Genomic DNA, 21,531 nt, shown 5'->3' with positions numbered 1-21,531 from the left:
ATTAGTGCAACACTTTCACCTTCCTTTGTACTGCCCTGAACTACCTGTAAGTAGAAGTAAGTGCTTAAACTACATTCATTTCCTCACCTGAAAGGACAGCAGAGAAGGAAAGTATTTGAAAGGCTGCACAGCCATAACGTGTAGATTTGTCAGATCATTTCATTTCAGCAGGTCGCCCCTGGCTTTGGAAAAAAAACAAGGGGGGACTAAACTGCTTTTACACACTTAATTAGGATGCACACAAGGTGAAGAAAGTTTGAGATCTGAGGCCTCTATGCACTCGCTATAATATGGCACATCTCAGGTCTTTCAGAAACATAGAAGTGGTAGGAAAAGTCAGGAATAAAACCAGCTGTTAAGTCAGCAACAGATAGCCAAAGTAGTCTTATAGTTAATGCCTTAACCTATGTTAGACAAAGTTCAAAAATAATTAAAAAAAAAATTGTAATGATAATGTAGCAACTAATTCCAGTACACACATGGTCTTCTGTCCACATCAAGGCATTTTATTGAGGTATCAACTTTGCAGAAGATGAGGTAACAATTTGCATAGGACTTATGCAAAATAACTTCACAATTAAAATTTACTTGGCATTAACTACTGTGTGTGGAGAAAGACTGATAATTCCTGCTTGTTATTCTCCTCAACGCACAGTTCTGTTAATGCTAGTGGTAGGACCGTGGAGAAGGTACAGCAGTTGTAGGTAATGAAACCAGTCAGATTGAAAAATGCTTTCATATAAGTTTTACAGCTTCTTTTCAGTGGTTTGTGTTAGAGACTACCAAAAGAGTCAACGCTTGCTACAATTTAAAGTAAGCTTGTTCAATGCAAGAAAGGGGGTGCTCATGTTCCTGTAGCAATGACAGTGGGGCGGGCAAGTGTGGTTTTGCTCAGTTTTTTAAAGCTTTATAAGTTATTGGAATAAGAAGCCCCTGGTTGTCAAAGTTAGTACTTCGAATTTGGCACTTCAGTTTTAAGTTGTCAGACTTGTTAAGGCTAAAACATGGAAGTCTTGGTAAAGATACGTTATTGTGTTACGAAACACTCCTCTTACATACTTATATGAAAATAAGTACATGCTCTATTTCCTCAATTTCAGATTTTAGCGCATTCTATCTGTATCTTTAGCGTAGCTCCCTTGAAGGCACCCTTGAACCTTGCAAAATAATTTCACTTCAGTCATGGAGAATATACAGAAAGTTTCCTAAAAAGTTCAGTTACTATTTGACATGTAAAACATTCCTTGCTGGTGAATGTTAATATTTTAAGACCTAGTAGCAATTCCTGCAGACAGTAAGAATCACGATATCATTAGAACTATACTATAAAATGTACAGAAGCATATATAGAAAATTAACCAGAGAAACATCAGTTGCCCGTTGAAAGTCATTTTTCTAAACCAATTCAAAAAGATTATCAAAATACAAAACCAGCTTTAAAAAAACAGCCTGAGGTAAGAGTTAAATGCAAATAGCAATCTTTTTCTTAAAAAAATAGCTGTGTTGAAATTCTAGGTACTTAGAAAGTTACTTACTGTCAATAAAAACTTTTACTAACAATTGTAAAGAGTACTTTAACTAATACAAAAGTATATAAACATTGTACATGGACTCAAAAGTAAAAAAGTACAATACTGTACTTTCATTTCATTTCAAAATATATAGTTATGACAATTCAAACTTTTACCATACACACAGTTAACTGGCTTTGGATTAGCTGCTGCTGCTGTCCATAGAACTGTCAGCTAATTCTGTGTGCTGCTGACTTTCAGCTGTGCTGGGACATGGTATTTTACCACGTGCGTTTGCCTGAGTAAGTCGTTGGCTGTAAAACAAAATGTAAGCTTGAGCCTTGCATACTTCTTCCATAGTGCACATGTTGAGTTTCGAATCATTGCAGTGTACCCAAAACCCTGCAGTGAAGAAACACATCAAAAAGAGTCATCAGGACACTGATTTGAGGTAATCGCATTGTATTTAATAATTAATTAGTGAGTCTCATTTAACAAGTTGTGTAGAAATAGTATACTGTTTCTATTGATCTGGTACATTTGCCTCTAAATTTTAAAAGCCCAGTTTAGCTTCTTGTCATGGTTTAACCCCAAGCGGCAACCAGGACCGTGCAGCTCTTCACTCACTCCACCCCCCCACAGTGGGATAGGGGAAGAGAACTAGAAAAAAAGGAAGTCTCCTGGGTTAAATTAAAGACAGTTTAACAGAACAGCAATGGAAGAGGAGCTAATAACAATAATGAGAGAATATACAAAATGAGTGATGCAATACACTTGCTCACCACCCGATGATCGATTGCCCAGCCTGTTCCAAGCAGAGATCATGGATTCCTGTCCCCCATCCAACCCCCTTTACAGACACTGAGCATGCCTGTAGTATGGAATATTCCTTTGGCCAGCTTGTCCTGTCTATGTTCCCTCTCAGCTTCTATGGGAAGCTGAAAAGGTCCTTGTCTTTAATATAAACATTAACAAGTATTGTTGTTGCTAGGTATCTACATTATTCTCACACTAAATCCAAAACACAGCAACTACTAGGAAAATTAACTCCATCCCAGCTGAAACCAGGACACTTCCTCAGATTTATGAGACTTTATAGCTAGAACATGTTTAAGAAGCCCATACAAAAACGGAACTGTTTCGGTCTACAGAACTGCAATTCTCACACCAGGCAGTTCAGCTACAAGTGACACCCTTTTGCGTGTGAGAAAAGACAGTAAACTTATCAGTTTAGAATTACGAATACCCCTTTCTCCCACACTCCTTACTTCACAGCTGGTTCCTACCTCCTTCTGAATTGTAGCAGTAGGCAGTGTAGTGCCCTGAGCCAAACCCTTTCCCATGATGCATTACCACAGCAGACAAGTCGTAGATAAAGCAGTCGGGTAGGAGGGACTTCAGGGATTCTCTGCAGCAATAAGGCTCCATGTTCAGCATTTGATCAAAATTAACATGTACGCCAATCTTCTCACGATGATTGCGTCCCGACCACCTGGAAAGGTTAAGTCAAATGAAAACTTACAATTTTTCAAACAAAGAACGCAGCGTTCTGAATTACGTTTTAACATAACAAGTGTTATCTTCACTATTGTCTCTGTGAACAAAACATATGCTAATTTGCACACCTTTTTTTCCTAGGCTTCCTCTTTCACTTCTTTATTTCAAGGCCTTTTAAAATGTGTCTATTGTACCTACTATTCTCACCTTCTGAACCATCCGTTTTAAGATTTGTGTAATGGTGAGTGGGAAGTACTTCCCACATATCATACACCATTGGTATTTCTCATTTATTCCATCTCATTTTCAGTTTCCTTTGTATTTGGGAGAGACTCTGTACTAATGCGTTGCCTAAGAGTTCACAGAGATGCAGTCTGCACTTCCTTACTCTCAGGCTAATGCATTAATGTATTTGGTTATATGTAGGTAGTGTGAGACTGCCACTGAATACAATCACAGTTTGTACATTAGCGAACATGAGCATTTACTTGACCTGAAGATAACACAAGATTAATTTTTATTAACAGAGTTCACAGCAAGGTTAGTAGGTTTTGACTGAAAAGGATGAAATAATTTTGGTATTAAAGTAGCAAGTAGTTGGAAGCCAAAAGGTCAATTCTCTACTTATAGCATATCTTACTGATGTTTAAATTACACAAGAAAAATAAGTTTCTAATAACCATTTCTCATCGTACTAGTAAAGGAAAATGAGACTGATGATGCAAGACATTGACCCCAAACAACAGAAGAGCGGGAGTGAACTGGTCAGTTTGCAACACTTCATTGTGGTACTACTTACCTAAACCGTTTAAGATGTAATCTGAGAACCTGAGGTAGCCGACACACCATAAGCTGCTTCTGAGCTTCTGTGAGTATAACTGGTTTAGAAGAAAACTTCCTTCGTTTTGCTGAGGCATAACACACAGTTACACAATACAAATGTCGATAACAGCCCTGTATTTCCGTCTAAGATTTATCCACCAAGTTTGTGTGGATCTAAATAACTACTGGGTGTGCCTCCTTAAAAAGGATACACCGAGAGCTATTTTGCAAGGATTATTTTATGATGCAAGTATAAAATACTTGTGGTCACTTAGGTTAGTCACCTTAATTTAAAGAGCTGATGGGTTCTTCAGCTGGGAGTATCAGAATCCCCATTTGTGTGTGATCAGACTTTAAGAGAAGCATCACACATTAACACATCCTTTGAACAATTCCATCTTCTAGATGGTGAGTAATAGCTGTCAAGTGACCACACTAGTACTTCGTTTGCTACATACTTTTAAGACTTTTAGTATTTTCCTTCCACGCTTTCACAATCAGTTTACTTTGTATTTTACACAGAGAACGTACGCATGAGTACATACTGCCTTTACTCACTGTTGCACTGATCACATGCATATATCTTTCCTTCCAAAGCTTCAGTTTCTGTAAACTTGGCCAGCATTTCTGTCAGCAGACATGGATACTGAGATGACATCTCCTTGCCGTTGCAGTGATACCTCTCAGGAAACTCCAGAGACAGGTCCCAGAAAGGTTCTATGGTATTTGATTTATTGTCACAGGCAAGACATGTAACCTGTAAAACAATATTCACCAGTTGTTTACACTCCAAAAAACTTACTTTGCTTAAAGTGTACCATAACATAGCTCTAAAAATAAATAAATAAATAAATAAATAAAATTCCTACAAATAACTGATGCAACCAAAAACAAGACATAGTCATTTAACAAGAGAAATGGTAAACCTAATTTATTTTCTCTAAAGCAGCATGTCCAATACTGTTATCACAAACAGGTAAGTGTTCATAGGTTTTACTGAGAAACAAAAGCAGTGTCAAAATGGCCTGTCTGGGACTGTCCAAGAGAAAGCAGCTGGTGTAGTCTCGTGAGTCTTTTCTCCAAAAAAGAAACACTCCAAAAGGAAGATTTACATGAAAGAGAAACTATGGTTTAGGTTAATTAAAAAAACCAAACAAAAAAAGAAACACAAACAGCTGGGGATTTTAAAGTCATATCCTTCTTACTTTGTAAGTCTTCCAGGGAAGCCTGGATTAGGAAGCACACTTCTTCAAAGAAAAATTAACAGGTAAAAATAATTTATTTCTTCTTTCAGTAAGTGGATCCATCGTCACACTAGGGAAAGGACAAGCAGTAAGACAACATAAATAAAATGTCAAGAAGTGAAGTGAGTCAACCTGGAAAATGCAGATAATACAGCAGGGGACAATTAATTTATGAAAACATTCAAGATTTAGGAAAGTAAGTTAAAAGCAGTAGCTCTTCTATGCTGGAATGGCAACAGTCTTCTAAAAGCCAGCTCAAGCCATCTTCTGTTATACAAGAGTGTCACATCATTAGAGTCTTCCTCCAAGGGACCCTTCCATGGTCCATGTGGATGCACAACTTTGATTAGCAGCTGACCTATGCAGTAGTGAAGCTCTATTTAGACTGTAATAGCCTTTCTGTTAGTTCATAAAGGCTATAAAAAATACCAGTACATATGAAGTATGCGTGTGAGGCTAAAGATATGTTCACCTTGGTACGTACAATGCAACAAAGTACAAAACAATCCCAAAGAGTAATTACCTGAGTTTTCTACTGTTAGTGTATTTATTGGCTTATAAATTGCAGTTCACCACTAATTCAAGTAGCTCTAACCTCACTGCTCTAGAAAAGCCACATTCTGAAAATAAGCTGAATTTTAATTGGGCTCAGAGTCAGCTTTGACAGAACTTCCATAAGCATGTAACATGTTCCCACCCCCTTCCTCAACAATTAAACCTTCCCACTAAAAAGATTAAAGAAACTCAACATTTTCATATAGGACCAACTGTCAAGATACTGTTATTTACCAGCCCGGAATAACAGGCAGGTGTGATGAGGCACCACCATTCATGTTTTACAGTAAACGGAATATCAAATACCTCTTCAAGTTTGCACCACAAGGGTAAATAATTGCCAAATTAAATCTCTATCAGCATGCTTCCTATTTAGGAAAATACCACAAGTTGTTTGGAACAAGTAATACAAAGATGTAATAATAAAGGAATGAAAATCCACGAGGCATCCAAATATTGTTATTTCAGAGGCACACCCTTTGTGTTGCTGTTCTTAATAAATTCAGTGTAATTCTCTTCAGTGAGGTTAGTAAGCCTACACAAGCGTAAAAATACACTCACTTTTGTTCAAGAGTTCCTTTATTTTCCTCTAACGGTTTGCTGTTACGCAATTATTCACCCTGCTTTGTCTGTTATTTCATGATCTTTCATATAAAGACAGATCTACCACTTTATAATACCTTTCTCCTAGGTGTTCTTGTGAGTAATTATTTAATGCATTCATTAGCTACAACAGCTTATACACGATCTATTAGCTGCCTAATGCAAATGTGTATTTCTGTACCAGCACCCATGTTTCAGGAAAGCTGTTAGCTGCTTTAAGTTTGAAGAGGAAAATGCCACTGCCTTGTTCTTAGAAAACACAACTTTGAACTTACATGGCAGAAAAGCGGAGAATCTTCTGTTTTAATTTACACTGACAGGAGCTTCTTTTGTAAGTGCTAACTGGCAATGTTTCAAAGCCACAAACTATTAGTAATTCAGAGCTGGAATCTAGACTTGGAGACGAAATGATATGTTTGGCCACAGTTCAAGTTAACTCCAGCATAAACACAGAATGACTAATAGATTTCTGCTGTACAAATGGGTGATTTTTTTGGGGCCAAAAGTTTATTTAATTGACGAGTTACTTAAGAATTTGTTACACATGAATGCACACTGAACATTAACGGGCTTTGGATGAAGTACGTACAGGAACTCAGTACAGATAATTTTAACAACTTCTGAGGTTTTAAATTTAATGTGTAATGTTAACAATCTAGGTTATTTTAAGATCCTCTTTCCCAACTAGTTAATAAGTACTATCCCAAAGAAAAAGACCAAAAAAAAAAAAAATTAATCGATCCAGCTTCCAATTTTTGCTTCTCAAAAAAAAAACCAAAAAAAACCCAAAAACCTCATGCAGTAGTGCCGCTTCTCATCTCATCATGCAACTGTGAGCAAAGCTGACTTATGTTGACAAAATCCTGTACTGATATAGAGCTGCACTTATTTCCTCGAATGCAAGACACTCCTCCTTACCATGAGGCTGCAGCAGAGTTAAACTCTTAATAAGAGTTATTTGGGATTTGTATACTTGCCAACAGCCCAGTGATGTATTTGGATAAACATACACCCAACCATATCAGCCACAGCGCTCCTGTATGCTTGCACTCCATGGTAAATGAGAGGTAAATCAGGGCTGGAAAAAAAGGTTGAAAGTATTTTTTCTTAGCCAGGCCTGAGCTTACAATTTGGACTGCTCAACAAGTAGGAGGATCCCTACACTTCTGTGGAATCCACCTGCACTGGCCTGTCCATCAGCACAGGCTTCACAACACCCCCATCACTTCTCTTTCTGTCCTAAATGGGACTCCTTTATCTCACACTCCACTACCATTCCCACAGTACAACCCAGATTTTCTTTTTTCATGAAAAGCACTGAAATTGTATAAAATGCTCAAAAGTTGGTTGAACAAGATAGGAAGTTCTTATAAAAAACAAAACAACACTCCCAAACATGAACTCGAAGGGCTGGCAAAAATTTTATGCATCTGTCCAATGTAACTTTTTATGGTATGAGTATGCACAGCAGTAGTAGGGAAGTGACTCTGCTCTAGTAATCTGGTTAGTGACACGTATCCTTTTTATGACTGTATTTTACAAATTCAGAGTTTGATTTCACCTCTCCATTATATTCCATTATTGCTATTTTAAGAAGCCTTAATGCTGTCATTTATAACAAAGCTACATGAGAAGTTTACGTTAGAGCAAAGAAAGTAAATTACTGGTTTTAGCTAGTCCAAAATCTCTACCTTATGTTCTGCCCTGACCACCCTCTCGTGCCTTGAAACACGGGTACTATATACAATTGTTTAGTTACAGCTCAGTATTCAATCACGGGCCAAAGGCCAAGCTGAAAAGAGCTGGATCAAATTGCTTGATTCAAGCTAAGCAAGGAGGCCACTCAGACAAGCATCAATGTGCCCACAATAATTTGACAGACAGCCACTGCCCCGGATGGCATTCAGCCTAAATGCAGCCAAAGAAAATAGTTAACATATTGCTGCAAAAGAAGCCAACTCCATCATCAACTGTTTAGTCTATGCTCCCTGCACTTGCATGGAAGAAAGACAACTATTACGATCTCTGCTCTAATTCTTTTTTGGTTAAGAATAGTAAGATGGCCAGTCCCATTTTTGTGTTTTCACTACTATTTAAGTTTTCACTATATGAGACATATATAGGAAAAGTAGTAAATTGATTTTTCCCCAGCAAAGTAATCAAAGAGAAAGGGACTTCCAGGATGCTGCTACAATGTGGAATTCCACATAACAGTCCATACTGTATTTCTTCAGTTAAAAATAACTTAGCTTTGTAGTGATGAGCATACACCATTGTCATAATGATCTGTATCTATTTTACAGGTTAACACAAGCATAACGATAGCAAACTATGGTCTCTGATTCAATGGCCTCCTATGGATTAAAATTTTTTAAAATGTCACCTCCACCTATTTGGAAAGCAACTTGAAAACCATTTTGTAATTCAGGCAATGCATAAAAGCACTGAGACCAATACCAGAATATAGAAATCAGCATCCAGGTCATGGATGGTCTATGTGCAAATCCTCCTATTACCTACCTGAAGTTCTCATAGTTTTTAATAGTCTATTCAGTGCAAGACTTAATATGCAGCACTGCACAACAGTCAGCCTCAGCATTCTCCCTCTTTAACTTACAGCATGCTACCCAAAACTGAAGGGCTTCAAACAACCCAAAGATTGCACATTTCTGCTTCTCTCACACAATCTGTCCTGAAACACGCTGGTTGAGCAAGTGAGTGGAGGAAGACTTACAAGAAGCACCGCCTTTTAAAACTTTACACGTAGTTTGCATACTACATTGGCTAGAACCTACTCCACTCTCTTGGTCTTGGAATATTCATTTCTCAGAGCACTGCACAATGCCCTTCTGCCGTGCTGTGCGGGGCTGGGGCGGGGGGGAAGGAGGCACTTTGCTCAGATTCCATCTGAAACATGATCAGGAGGTAATCAAACCATTTGGGGTTTTTTATTTAAGTATGCCTAGAAATATCAAAAGCTAGTTCTTACTAAGCATTGCTATACTAAATGGTGAATTATTGAGAAAAAAAACCCCAAAAACTCACCGCCCAAGATAGGTTTGTCCTAAGAAGAAACTGTAACTAATCACAACTTCGCTGTAGAGGAAAGTCATTACTACACCAGCACAGCCACTGCTCTTCACTTTCACTGCTGTTTGGTGTTGCTGTGACAGAAATCTAGGCAAAGAGCTTTACGTAGGGCACCAGATTCATAAGCAATGGAATCCTCACAAGGACTTTCAAAACTCTAAACAAAACAGTTTCTAAGGGGTTCCTCACCACTCCAAAAAGTTGTTAAAATTACATTGACTAGGTATATCTTGATCATCCTCATTAAATTTGAAATGAATCAACAGCATTCAAAGAAACCATCAACAATCATTTACTGTGTTGCAACATGCACCAGTTCAGTAAAACACTGCATTCATAATTCAACATTAATTTTCTTCCTTGATTTATTACATACCCAAGCAGCTTTCACATAAATCAGCACAAGCCTTATTTACTCTCCTCTCTTACTGGACCTTTTGTAACCACACATCAACCATCCTCCTCCTGTTTGCCTAGAATTAGAAACTATCCCCGATTAAACTGAAAGAACATGAGGAGCTGGCTGATGGCATTGCAAGGTCATCTTCCATCTTTGAAAGGTCCTGGCAAGGTCATGGCAATTGGGGATGATCCCAAGGACAGGAAGAAACAAGTGTCACTCCAGTGTTCAAGAAGGAGGATCTGGGGGAACTACAAGCCTATCTGCATCACCCTGACCTGTGGGAAGGCTGAGGGAGCAAATAATTCTGGAAACTATTTCTGAAGATATTAAGGGTAAGATGATGATAGGGAGCAGGCACCATTGATTTATGATGGGAAAAAAATCACACTTGACCAACCTGATAGCCTTCTTCCTACAGTGAGATGACTGGTACAGATAACCAGTGGATGAGCGGAAAACAGTGGATGTTGTTTATGTTGTTTACTTCAGTGAGGCTTCATACACTGCATCCCATAACATGCCCACATAAAAAATTATAAAGCGCAGGCTAGATAAATGGACAGTGAAACAGACTGAAAACTAAATGAACTGGCAGGCTCAACACATAGTGGTCAGTGGCATGAAATGCAGCTGGAGCCCAGATACTACTGCTGTACCCCAGGGGTTGATTCTGTTAAACCCTCGGGAAGTCTGCAGATGACACAAACCAGGGAGGAGTGTCTGATACACCACAGGGTCGTGCTGCCCCATGGGGTAGGCACCTGGTAGGGTGGGGTGGGGGGAGGAGTAAGGAAGATGGAGCCAGGCTCTTCTCAGTGGTGCCCAGTGTCAGGACAAGAGGAAACGGGCACAAACTGGAACACAGGAGGTTCCACTGAGACAGAAGAAGAAAGTGTTTTTACTGGGAGGATGGTCTAGCACTGGCAGAGGCTGCCCAGGGAGGTTGTGGTGTCTCCATGCTTGGTGCTATTGAAAACCTGACCGCACACAGCCCTGAGCAACCTGTTCCAGTTGACCCTGTTTTGAGCAGATTTGGACTAGATGATTTCCAGAGGTCCCTTCCAACCTCAGCAATTCTGTATGTGCATGCATGTGCATATGTGCATGCACACAAGTACATGTGAACTTAACTGTTGGTAAGTTATCAGAACAATAAGGAATGAAAGCTGAGCAAATGAGGGAAGACAATCAACCTTTTGTAACAAAGAAGTTTTCTAAAATACTAATCTGATCTTCAGTGACTATTTTGACAAGTTACTGTTATTATTAGATGCAAATATGCCTTTAAATCTCTGCACACACAAAAATGAGAATACTAAGAGATTCAATAATCTCTCATAATTATTTTGGCATCATTTAAGAGTAGGTAAAAATATTTAGAATCATCCTGTCTGGCTTACAGAAAAGTCGTTTTTCCTGATAATTCTCATGACAAGAGGCTGATTTTGAACTTTAGGAAGTTGTTAAGGTTTTATCAACACAGTAGTAGAAATTTTACTAATGCAGTAGCCAAAAAGCACAAGATATATGAAACATCCATTATCTATTTTCCTTAGGAACTACCACATTTTAGTTCCTGAAAGCTTCCTACTATATGGGTTGAACTGGGGGACAGTTATATTGGGCAATTTATTTGGGACATATATGTGCTATACTCCAAAATCAAGACTGCCTCCAAATCAGCTGTATCAGAAACATGAGTCTATTCTTTCACCATTTTTGATGTCTTGATAGTCTTGACTCAGACTTTTTGTGAATAATTAAAATCTTCAAAAATACAATCTACAGCAGCCATCTAGCTTTCAAACAATCAAAACCTATGTACTCAACATTATCCTAAGGGTAAACCAATTTAGTTAAAAAGATAAAGTTCAAGAGGTAAAAAGCTGTGTCTACACATAACATTTGCCAGCAATCTGCAAATTTCCTAGATCTGCTAGGCTACCTTCCTTAGATCAGCTAGATTGTCTAGATCAGCTTTCATAAATAGTTCATACTAGTTTCCCTGCCACCACCCCCACTCCCCCCGTATAAATCATCCTGACAAAAATTTTAATAGTGGTATAACTACACACACCAGAGTTTCTGCTAGTATGATTTCTATGGACACATGGGACACATTTTTGCCAAAGCAGTGCTGAAAATACACATTTATTTTGAAAGCTAAAACATGCTATTCCAATCTCCAGTTTGTTTTTTAATACTTGCCCTCTTCCTTGCTTAATATGGACAAAACTTGAAATATAGATCATTTAAAGATTGTTGCATACTGTGCTATTTAGCTGGGAATATTTAAAAAAACATGCATAGGAAAGAATAGAGGGGAAGGATTTTGTAGATATAGATCCTATCTTTACTTCCCTTAGATATATTGGGCATTGAAGTTTCACAGTCTGTACTGTAGAGTAAAAAGCTGTAATCCTAAAAAGGAGATTGGAATAAATTAAAAAATTTTTAAAAGTCAAGAGGCAATCCACTCATGCTATTCCTGGAGTTACTCATTACCTAGTCTAGTATTTCATAAGAGTAAAAGATTTCAAGTAGTAGATGAAAAACGCCTAATTTAAATCAGCTGAGAACATAACAAAATAAAAACAAACTCAACTCACTCATATAAAATGTGCAATTCTTTTGACATCACCTAAAGTTTTTTTCTAGTTATCAAAAAGTAATCTGCATAAGATTCTCACACACCCAGTTTTCTCCTTTCTTAATCCTAAATTCAGTTGCAGTGCCGAACCAGGCAGTCATTTCAATAGCAACAGACCAATGGCAATCTGAGGATTATGACTTCCCCGAAGTTAAAATAGAACAGCTAGAAGAAAAGGGAAAATGTTTTATTGCACATGTGAAAGTCACGTGAAACCTAAGTAAACATACAGCTTATCTGCATTGTAAGTGTTCCTGTGCACTGTATCAAAAGTAGCTCATAGCATTCATGAAGTCTGAAGGTCAAGAAAATTGACTTCACTGCACTCGAGTATCTCACAGAATCAAGTATCTTTAACTAATACTTTTAGTACAAAGGGATAGTAAGTAACATTTTTAGCGATCCTAAAACGGAAAGCGACTGCGTGCAGAAACAAGCTTCTCAATTTCCCTTAATCACCGAATTAAGATGTAGCTTATTAAATACTCTAGACTAAAATACCATCCTATTTTCAATAAATGCAGCAGGCTACAGCTCCAACTATCTTCTAGAGAGAAACTGTAATACTGTTACAGCTTGTAGGTAGATAAAGTTAAGCCTACAAGGACAAAGCATACACTCCTTGCTTTTAAGAGCTAACATTGTCAAAGATGTTATGACATAGCAAGAGGTCTCATATTTTTCTTCAGCCCTGTATGGATGTTTCCTCACCTTTTTTGTTAACCTCATTATAGCAGTTTATGCCAGTTCTGGAAAACACCTAGCAAAATCATGATGCAGGAATCTTACTGAGGAGAGGAAAGTAATTCCCTAATACAGTTTTTTACAGCTCATCCTTCCATGTGCAAACACCAGGCACTGAATCAGTATGATAACCTGAATATATTTTATCAAGGAAGAAATGTAAATCTTCAGGGGGTACCTTTTGCTTTTATTTAATACATACCACATTCAAAAGTGTTAGTGAAGACTAAACTAAAACAAACGAGTCACAGAAGACAAAGGGAACATTAGGAGCTAAAGTGTGGGACACTGCCTGCGGGAACTGCTTAACAAGCCAGGGAGAAATTACTACAGATAACAGCCTCCACGCTCTTCTCCTTGGTTCCTCACTCCAACCATTCTGAAGTTCACCAAGGCTGTATTTTGCAAACAGACATTGACCAGCTGCAGTAAAAGAGCTGTGCCTTGCAGTCACAGAACAGCTTGAAACTGTTTCATTCCCTTTCAGTCTTACTCAATGATACTTGAGTGAATTCTCACTATGCACCTCGCCGGTTTCAGGAAGGTGGGAGGGTTTCTAGTAACAAGCCTCTTCACATTACAAAGCTAGAAACATGTGAAAGAAGCAGTACTACTGCAATAACGCTTGTGTCTTCAGAGCCTTGAAAATTCTTCCAAAAAGTCCTGTAAGATGACTTGGAATGCAACCAAGCCTTGTCAGTTACTTCGTTTTACTAACAAAGTTACAATTCTGAAGAGGAATGTGATTTTCAAATAGAAAGCCTTAACGACATAATATAATAAACCCTTAAATTAGCACAAGCCCGATACAAGGTATGTTAACTACCCCAAGGAAAGGCAGTATGCCAACAGAAGTGCTCTTACGCTGGTCCAAATGGGAGGTAGAGGATGATCTGATTTTATTAGTAGATATAACAGTTTCTAGTAGTTACACAAAACCTAAGATGACCTACAAGCTATCATATGCTGCAAACAACTCTAACTTTGAAGTCCTGTTACCTTATTATGAAATTTATGGATATCATAGCAGTAACCAATCCTACCTTAGTCAAAAAACACTTGGATTTCTAGCTTCACATACTAAAACATTAAACCACCAATCAATCAAATAGTCAGAATAATGGAAACATCCACATTTTTGTTAATTTGTATTAAACTTCTACTCCTTCACACAACATATCCATTAAATGCTTCTGCACTCCCTCAGTTATGTGTGCATGCATACTAAAGACCAATTCCAGGGGGCCAAGACTTTCTCAACCCCTGTTCCTGCTTCAATATGGTTAGTTTTCAGATTAATTCAACAGAAACCAGCATTTGTTTGTTCAGCCAGTTCTCAGACATTTGTACACGCACACAGCTGGGATATGCATAATAGTAAGTGGGCACATTGAAGCACTTAACAGAAAGACGAGAAGAAGAAGAAAAAAGGAGAGTAGTGAGGCAGAAAAAAGGAAAACAACCATCACCTCCACCCTACAAATTTGGTTCCTGTGTTGACAGAGCCTTCTATGTCTTTGTGTTGTAAGAGAAAAGTAGTATTAGTATTCCCATACATAGCATCATGACAGGCAATTACTCTGTAGTAATGAATCTCAAATTCAGGCTATTTACTGAAATAATTCCCTGCTTGGCATCCATTACCTAATCAGATTCCACTTAGACAAGATTAATGCCTTCCTTAACAGCTTTTATCTAGTATCACTACAGTGATAAGCTAGGTGCTTAACATTGTAAATTCTTCATTCCTGCAGATTAGTTGGTGCTTAATAGCAAAGCCACATATTTCTCAGTCGTTACAAAGGTGTGCTTTAAAATACCAAATTTAACACTTAGTTTATCAGGTGACTCTTCTACTGAAGGCTCTAGGAGTACTGTCATGGTTTAGAAATTACCTGTCTTCTGAAATTGTGTGTATTATACCCTCCCCCATCTCCCCTCAGTAGTTATAAATGTATTAACTTTTGAAGCATGCCCATCACTGACTAGTATAAATCCATAACTAGAAGTCATTACACACCTTAAAAAGAAAAATAAATCATAAAACATACCTGACTTAACAGCTGTCCATGAAAAATGTTGTTAACCACATTCAAAACCTGTTTTATAAGTCTTCTTTGAGAAGCAGGTATGAGAGCTGGGTATCTGGTCCCCGTAGTCTCCAGTTCCTGCTGCACTTTATCCAGAAGTTCACAGAGAAATTCCTGAGCATCTTGTTGCGCATATCCTCTGAAGGCTGGAATTAGTCTCCACACAGAATGGAGCATGGCAAAAGGAGATACCAGTGCCCATTTGCCAGACCACATAACTTGAAACAGAGTATGCAGCTCATGACAGAGAGAAATATGCTTTGAACTGGGCTCCCTGGGCTGAATAAGTTCCATATTTCTACTTTTTGATGCTCCTCCACTCAATCCAGAGGATAAACTAGGCCGCCTCACAGAAGAGGATCCCTTTACTTTCTCTTGGTTCTCATTCACATGTAATGTTGAGGCAGCTATTGACAGGTGTTTAGATGAAGATCTAGTTTTACCATTGGTTGCTGTTGCCAGCAGTTCCTGAGTTTGGTTGAGATCAAGCTTTAAAAAGCATTCTCGAAAAATAAGTAAGTGACTTAATACCTGCAGGATAGAATTCATATAGCATGTATTTCCCAGGTTTCTCAGTCCTGTTACCCCAGGAGTCACTGTAGGCCTTCGTTTAATTGGAGAGTCACTTATTTTTTTCAATCTTTCTTCATCTGAGGTATACGTTTTTTCCAACTCTGCCACAGATTCCATGTTCTGTGATGTTTTCTGCAGGCAGGGTGCCGTTTCTGAGGACACTCTAATCTGATTTTGTAAACGACTGCTCTTTCTCGGAGGCATCTTTTCCATCTCTGCTTTCAACTGACGCTTTCGTTCCTGTCTTCTCTTCCTAGCTTTGTCCCTTCTTTCCTCTGCTTCTTCCCGACGCCTTTCTTCTTCCAAAATCTTTTTTCCAGTAGGCGTCAACTCAAACCATGATCTGAATATTTTGCCCAGGAACGCACGCCGTCGGTGCCAGAGAGCTGTGAACATGCGATCTTCATTCCGAAGCAAGGCTTGCGCACCACCATGTGAAAGGTAAGAATCATCACTTGTACCCATAGAACGCAAAGTCCTCCCGCTTCGAGTAGTGCACTCATAGTTTTGACTCTTGATTGCACTTAATGTACTTCGCAACAGTTTTAAATCGCCAGTTGCATTATCATTAAGAACATAATCATCGCAGAGATAACAGAAAACATACAGCTCATTTACTTCCAATGCCACTGGGTGACTGCTCTCCTGAAAGTGCTTTAGTGCATGTTCTTCAATATACCTTCCACACGCCACGTGCGAACAGCTGAGGCATGCCCACACAGACTCTGTAGTATTGCAGTCCACACAATGCCATTTCTGAGGATTCAGTATGGAGTGATCTTGGGCCAGTCGCAGACGTCCTATGTGCTTACACTTATCCATTGTTAAAACTGAAATTGCAGGGACATGCTGGCAAAACACATCATCCAAACTATTTTCTGTCCATGATACTTCAATCTGCAACTAAAAAAACTAGTTAAGTTACAGTTCATAAATACCCAGCTGTATCACTTTTACAGATGTCAGTATATCAATCTCATACTTGATCGTGACCTCTATCCAACTAAATCCCACTAAACATATAAAGGCAGTCAGTTATGTAAAGCCACAATCACCATTATTATCAGCAGTTCGACATTCAAGCTAAATGGTCCGAATACCACTGTTAATAGTCCCAGCACCTTCTGGCTCGGGACTGAAGCATACTTGCTACACTTTAGATTAGGCCTGGTTTTGTATTTTGGTTTTTTTTGGTTGGTTGGTTGTTTTTTTTCCTAAGGAGCAGTGATTTAGTTAAAAGACATATTACAGAGTTTGGATACAAACACAATTTAAAATGGGCCAGGTTGCCCAGGAAAGCTGTGGATGCCTCATCACTCCAAGTGTTCAAGGCCAGGCTGGACAGGGCTTTGAGCAACACGATCTAGTGGAAGATGTCCCTGCGCATGGCAAGGGGCTTGGTCTATACAATCTTTGAAGGTCCCTTCCAACCCAAAACACTGTGATCCTATGATTCTAACATGGTCCTATTAATTCTATACCTAAGCATACAGGTGCAGAAGTGCAAAGTTCACTTAAATTTATTATGTTTACACAGTAGCAACAGTTCAGACAAATGAGGCTTTATCCAACTCAAACCCTTAGTTGAACCACACCCTTAATTAAATCACTGCACCTTTGTGCTCAGGCAAGACCATTATACCACTGCTTTCTACAATAATGTATCTTCAGTAAGTACATTTTAACATGTCATCCTAACATCTCCAAACCAAAAAGAGTGACTTGGAAAAGCAGAACTTTATTTCCTCATAAAACAGAAATACCATTACGTATCTCCCTCAGTTGCCACAAACTTTACAAAAACCTGTATTTTGAGCATCCCTTTCCAATCTGTGTCAAAAGAAAAAAAAAAAAACCACTTAAAAATTTGGTTAGCACTGGCTTACATCCTTTGAACAAATAAATGCTACCACATAAATTTACTAAAGCTGCTGTATTTGCTTTCTCCTATAAGGTGCATTTACCTAAACCAAACAGGCAAGCTCTGACTAACTAAAACTTATTCTTTATTTACATTTTTACCATCTTTCTTTCAACTATCTCTAGTTGAGAGATATCATCTAGAGACAAATGATGTGTCAGGAAGTGATTATATTTGATCTGGGGCGTTCGTGCCCATGATGTCACTGACTAGAAGGGCTAAATAGCACACAGCACCGGTACCACTATGCACAGTATATGCCAGATGAAACGGTTACTTCATCTGAGGAGTACCACGGATTTGTCAAATATCCAGGCTATGCCACGCAAGACAAGTAATGCTATTACAAATGCATGCATACAGAGAACATCAAGGTCCAGGATGCTATGTTTTACAGATAAGTAAACCATGCTACAAAAATGCTGAGTAATTTACACAAATCTGGACAGAACCCAAAAGATTATATTTCAGCTATTATCCTTAAATATGCTAGTATTTATCCAGTTTTACCGTTCTGAAATACACAAGAATGGGTTACTCAATTTAGAACAGATGTCTAGGTTAGAATAAGCATTAGATTGACTGAACCCTAACATACAATGATATGACACCACTAAGGAAGGGAAACAGGTATAAAGTTGCATCTGTATAGGAAAGCAGCTTTATTTTTTTATCTGGTACTTAGATAAAAACTGTACTTAAAAGATTTAACAAAAAATGGCTTTGATTGGTTAATCAGCCCACGGCTAGTGCCTTTTTAAATGTTACAATACAGATATCAGCATAAGAGCTATAATAACTCTCTAAGCACTTGCCAGTATCCAGCATTGCATGTGTTGTGTATGTCTTACTCTCTAACACTGAAAAAGCTGTAGTGAAACTAATAAAGTGTACACAGTCTTACATGCTCATATTAATCACTCTCATTCCATTTATTTAAGAGTTGTCTCCAGCTCATCCTCACTGCACTGGAGAATTTCAGGTGCCATGACTTCTGGGTACCCATTCAGTAATTCCCAGCTTAAGTACCAGCCATAGTATATTACGGGAGGTTGAGATCCCTTGTGTGCTATGGTCAACAGATCACAAAAATAATGGCTTGATGAACTTTTTCAGCTTGCTAGCCTCCGTAACACTCCTACAAGGTAGTCTATTCAGAGGCTGCCAATGAGATTCTTTTACAAACAGTCATGCACACTAGGCTTGCTTTTTACACTGTCTTCATAAATAAGACCGCTTACGTTATCCCATGTCTTCTCCTAGTCTGACAACCTGTTTTCCCTCAAGCCATTTTTTAACACTGATAAAATTCACGTAAATTTCAGAGTTGAACCGTGTTTGTTCATTCTTCCTGGAATGCTAAGTAATACCTACATAAAGTGTGCTGCAATAATTAAATATGGCAAACAGGATTTTAAGAGACAATACTCATCTTTTGTGGTTTGGGGCTAACAGAAATAGATTCTCCTGCATAACATGTTAGTAACAGTCCTTTCCAGCAGGCCAGAAAAGGACACTAAACCCTGCCTTCCCACAGGGCTGTCACATACACCAATGCTGTCAGTCAGAAGAGTCTGAGAGGTCGACCCTCTCTGGTTTTGTTAAACTCACTGTGTAAACACTGTACCTTTTTTTTTTCCCTTCTTTTTTAATATTATATGGTCAGAAGAAAAATTTTCTTCATTTTAAAAATACTATCAAGAGTGAAACTACTTACATGCCTTAATGTAAGCAGATATTGGACTGAGGACAAAAGTAGTCGGCTGATTTCAGGATGACCACTGTGTAAACCAGCGTTGCACAATCAAGCTTCAGGCAAAAGCAATACGATTCTACGAAAGCGCAAGATCAGCGCCTTGAAGAGAAAAACCTAAAACCTCAGCTCCCCCACCAGCAACCAAGCCAGCATGACATTTTCCCACCTACGTCGATGTGTGGAGAAAGGAGATGGGGGTAGAAGGGGGGAGGGGGAGGAAACAGCTTGCAATGGGAGAAGTCTTTCCTTATAGAAAATGTGAAGAAATCAAAATGCAGAGTTTGGTGAAAAAGACAGAAATACCCAAAAAGACTGAAAAAGCTGACAGTACAAAACCGAGACCAAGAAAACTTCAGCTGAATGTCAAGCAGCACACTGATCACATGAATGTTCTAAGACATGGAGTACTTAAATTTTGTGACTTGATGGAGTTTTAGTACTTAAAACCTTTACCTTAGAACCAAGACTTCGGAAGATAAAATAGTTTGGGGAAAAAACAGGAATAAAGTAACAGATAACGGTGGAAGAAACCTAAAAAATAAGGCATACTCACTCTCACACCTACTAGAAAGCTGCAGCTGAAATAAAATAGTACAAGCAAATGCTCCAACGTTAAAATTCCCTAAAGAAAGTTATTCAGTGGTAGTTTCTGCATTCTTCTCTCCCGAGGTTCAGTTCTGTGCACACACACAAAGAAACTGTGAATTAGTTGACCAGCACTTCAGAGATCAAGCCCCCCTGTGTTCTTAGCACAGACCTGAGCTGAAGCAGTAAGCAAAATAGCAAGTACTACCATACAGAATAGCACTACTGAAAGCATAAGTTCTCTGGGAAAATAGAGATATGCAAGTCTTTTCTTGCAAGTCTTTTCACAAGCAAGAAATAAAAATATACAGAATAGGATTTTTTTTTTTCATTGAGCCGTATTTCAACCTTACTGTTGCGCTCCTTTCTTTAGTTTCACTAATTGGCTGACAAAATGTACATTTTTGGGTAACTCATGAGCTGCAAAGTACTCGATGTTAAAAAACAACCACCTGGAAGTCAAGTAAATATGTTTTTCTCCCATTTGTGTTTCATGTAAACAAGAAATAAAGATTCTTCGCAGCTGATAAATTTTAAAATTCTAACTCTAAATATAAACAAAAGGAAATATTTTTTCCCTTAGTCACTACTTTCATAATTAATTGCTTGGCATGTAAATGGAAAAAAAAAATCCAACAGTCTCTCTCAAACGTTGGACTAGAAATACAGTACACAGTGTCACCAATAGATACACACAAAATGTGCTCATGTGTGCCACTAATATTCTGGCTTTTAAATCAGATTTACATCAGGTTCAGAGTACCTGTTTCGTGCGAATAAACAGCAATCATGGGCACTTGAACAACTGAAAGTTTGAGATGACAAGTATGCTAACTAGAAGGCAGATGTACAGCTTTTCTGCTTTCTTAAACAGTTTTTCTTTTTTTAAAGGAAACAACCCAACAAAACATTGATGTGCATAACTTCACGCTGCACTACAGTCCTGCAGGCATAACAGTAAGACTTGGAAATCAGAACAGCACTTCAAAAAGGGCACTTGCAAATGATGTCCGAATTTTAACAGTACAGCCTTTGACAAGAACACACATCCCGCCCCGAGCCGCCTTTCTTTGGAGCCATACAGATCGTCATTTACCTTTTTTTACCCCCCACTCTTTTTTTCGCCAACTAAGGAATGTCTATACAGTATGCTGCCAGGACACCAGACACCGGCACGGCATTACATTCGATGTCCCTTATTGCAAATAACCGCGCATTTCCTGCCGTTGAGAGTTCAAGGTAAACAAACAGCTCAGATTGAAGCACGTTCACAGAAGCACGACAAACACAGCCCTTCTTCTGACTTTGGGTTTCGCACCGGGGAAGTTCTTCCCATTTAGAAAAAAATACGCATCTCTGACTGTCCCGACAGCTCCTCCTCGGACACCGCCTGGCTCCCGTCCCGACAGCAACTCCGAGTAAAGGCGCTCCGGCTAAGCTCACCCACGGCTCGATGCCGGAGTACGAGGGTGCCCACGGCTCTTTCC

The 21,531-nt window shown here is 38.7% G+C and overlaps 1 protein-coding gene across 1 annotated transcript; it reads right to left on the bottom strand.

Annotated features, from left to right (window-relative positions):
• Positions 1-1,374: 1,374 nt before the first annotated feature.
• On the bottom strand, positions 1,375-17,482 carry USP44 (ubiquitin specific peptidase 44). Its single transcript, XM_009882592.1, has 6 exons — positions 17,378-17,482; positions 15,171-16,685; positions 4,389-4,587; positions 3,808-3,916; positions 2,798-3,003; positions 1,375-1,913 (listed from the first exon to the last, which is right to left on the bottom strand). The coding sequence occupies exons 2-6, from the start codon at positions 16,602-16,604 to the stop codon at positions 1,714-1,716; spliced, it is 2,148 nt and encodes a 715-aa protein (XP_009880894.1). The 5' UTR covers positions 16,605-16,685; positions 17,378-17,482; the 3' UTR covers positions 1,375-1,713.
• Positions 17,483-21,531: the final 4,049 nt, after the last annotated feature.

The sequence above is a fragment of the Charadrius vociferus genome, unplaced genomic scaffold, assembly GCF_000708025.1.
Source record: "Charadrius vociferus isolate BGI_N301 unplaced genomic scaffold, ASM70802v2 scaffold72, whole genome shotgun sequence".
Lineage (NCBI taxonomy): Eukaryota > Metazoa > Chordata > Aves > Charadriiformes > Charadriidae > Charadrius > Charadrius vociferus.
The sequence above is the reverse complement of the archived record's forward strand: the minus strand, read 5'-3'. Positions and strand labels throughout refer to the sequence as shown.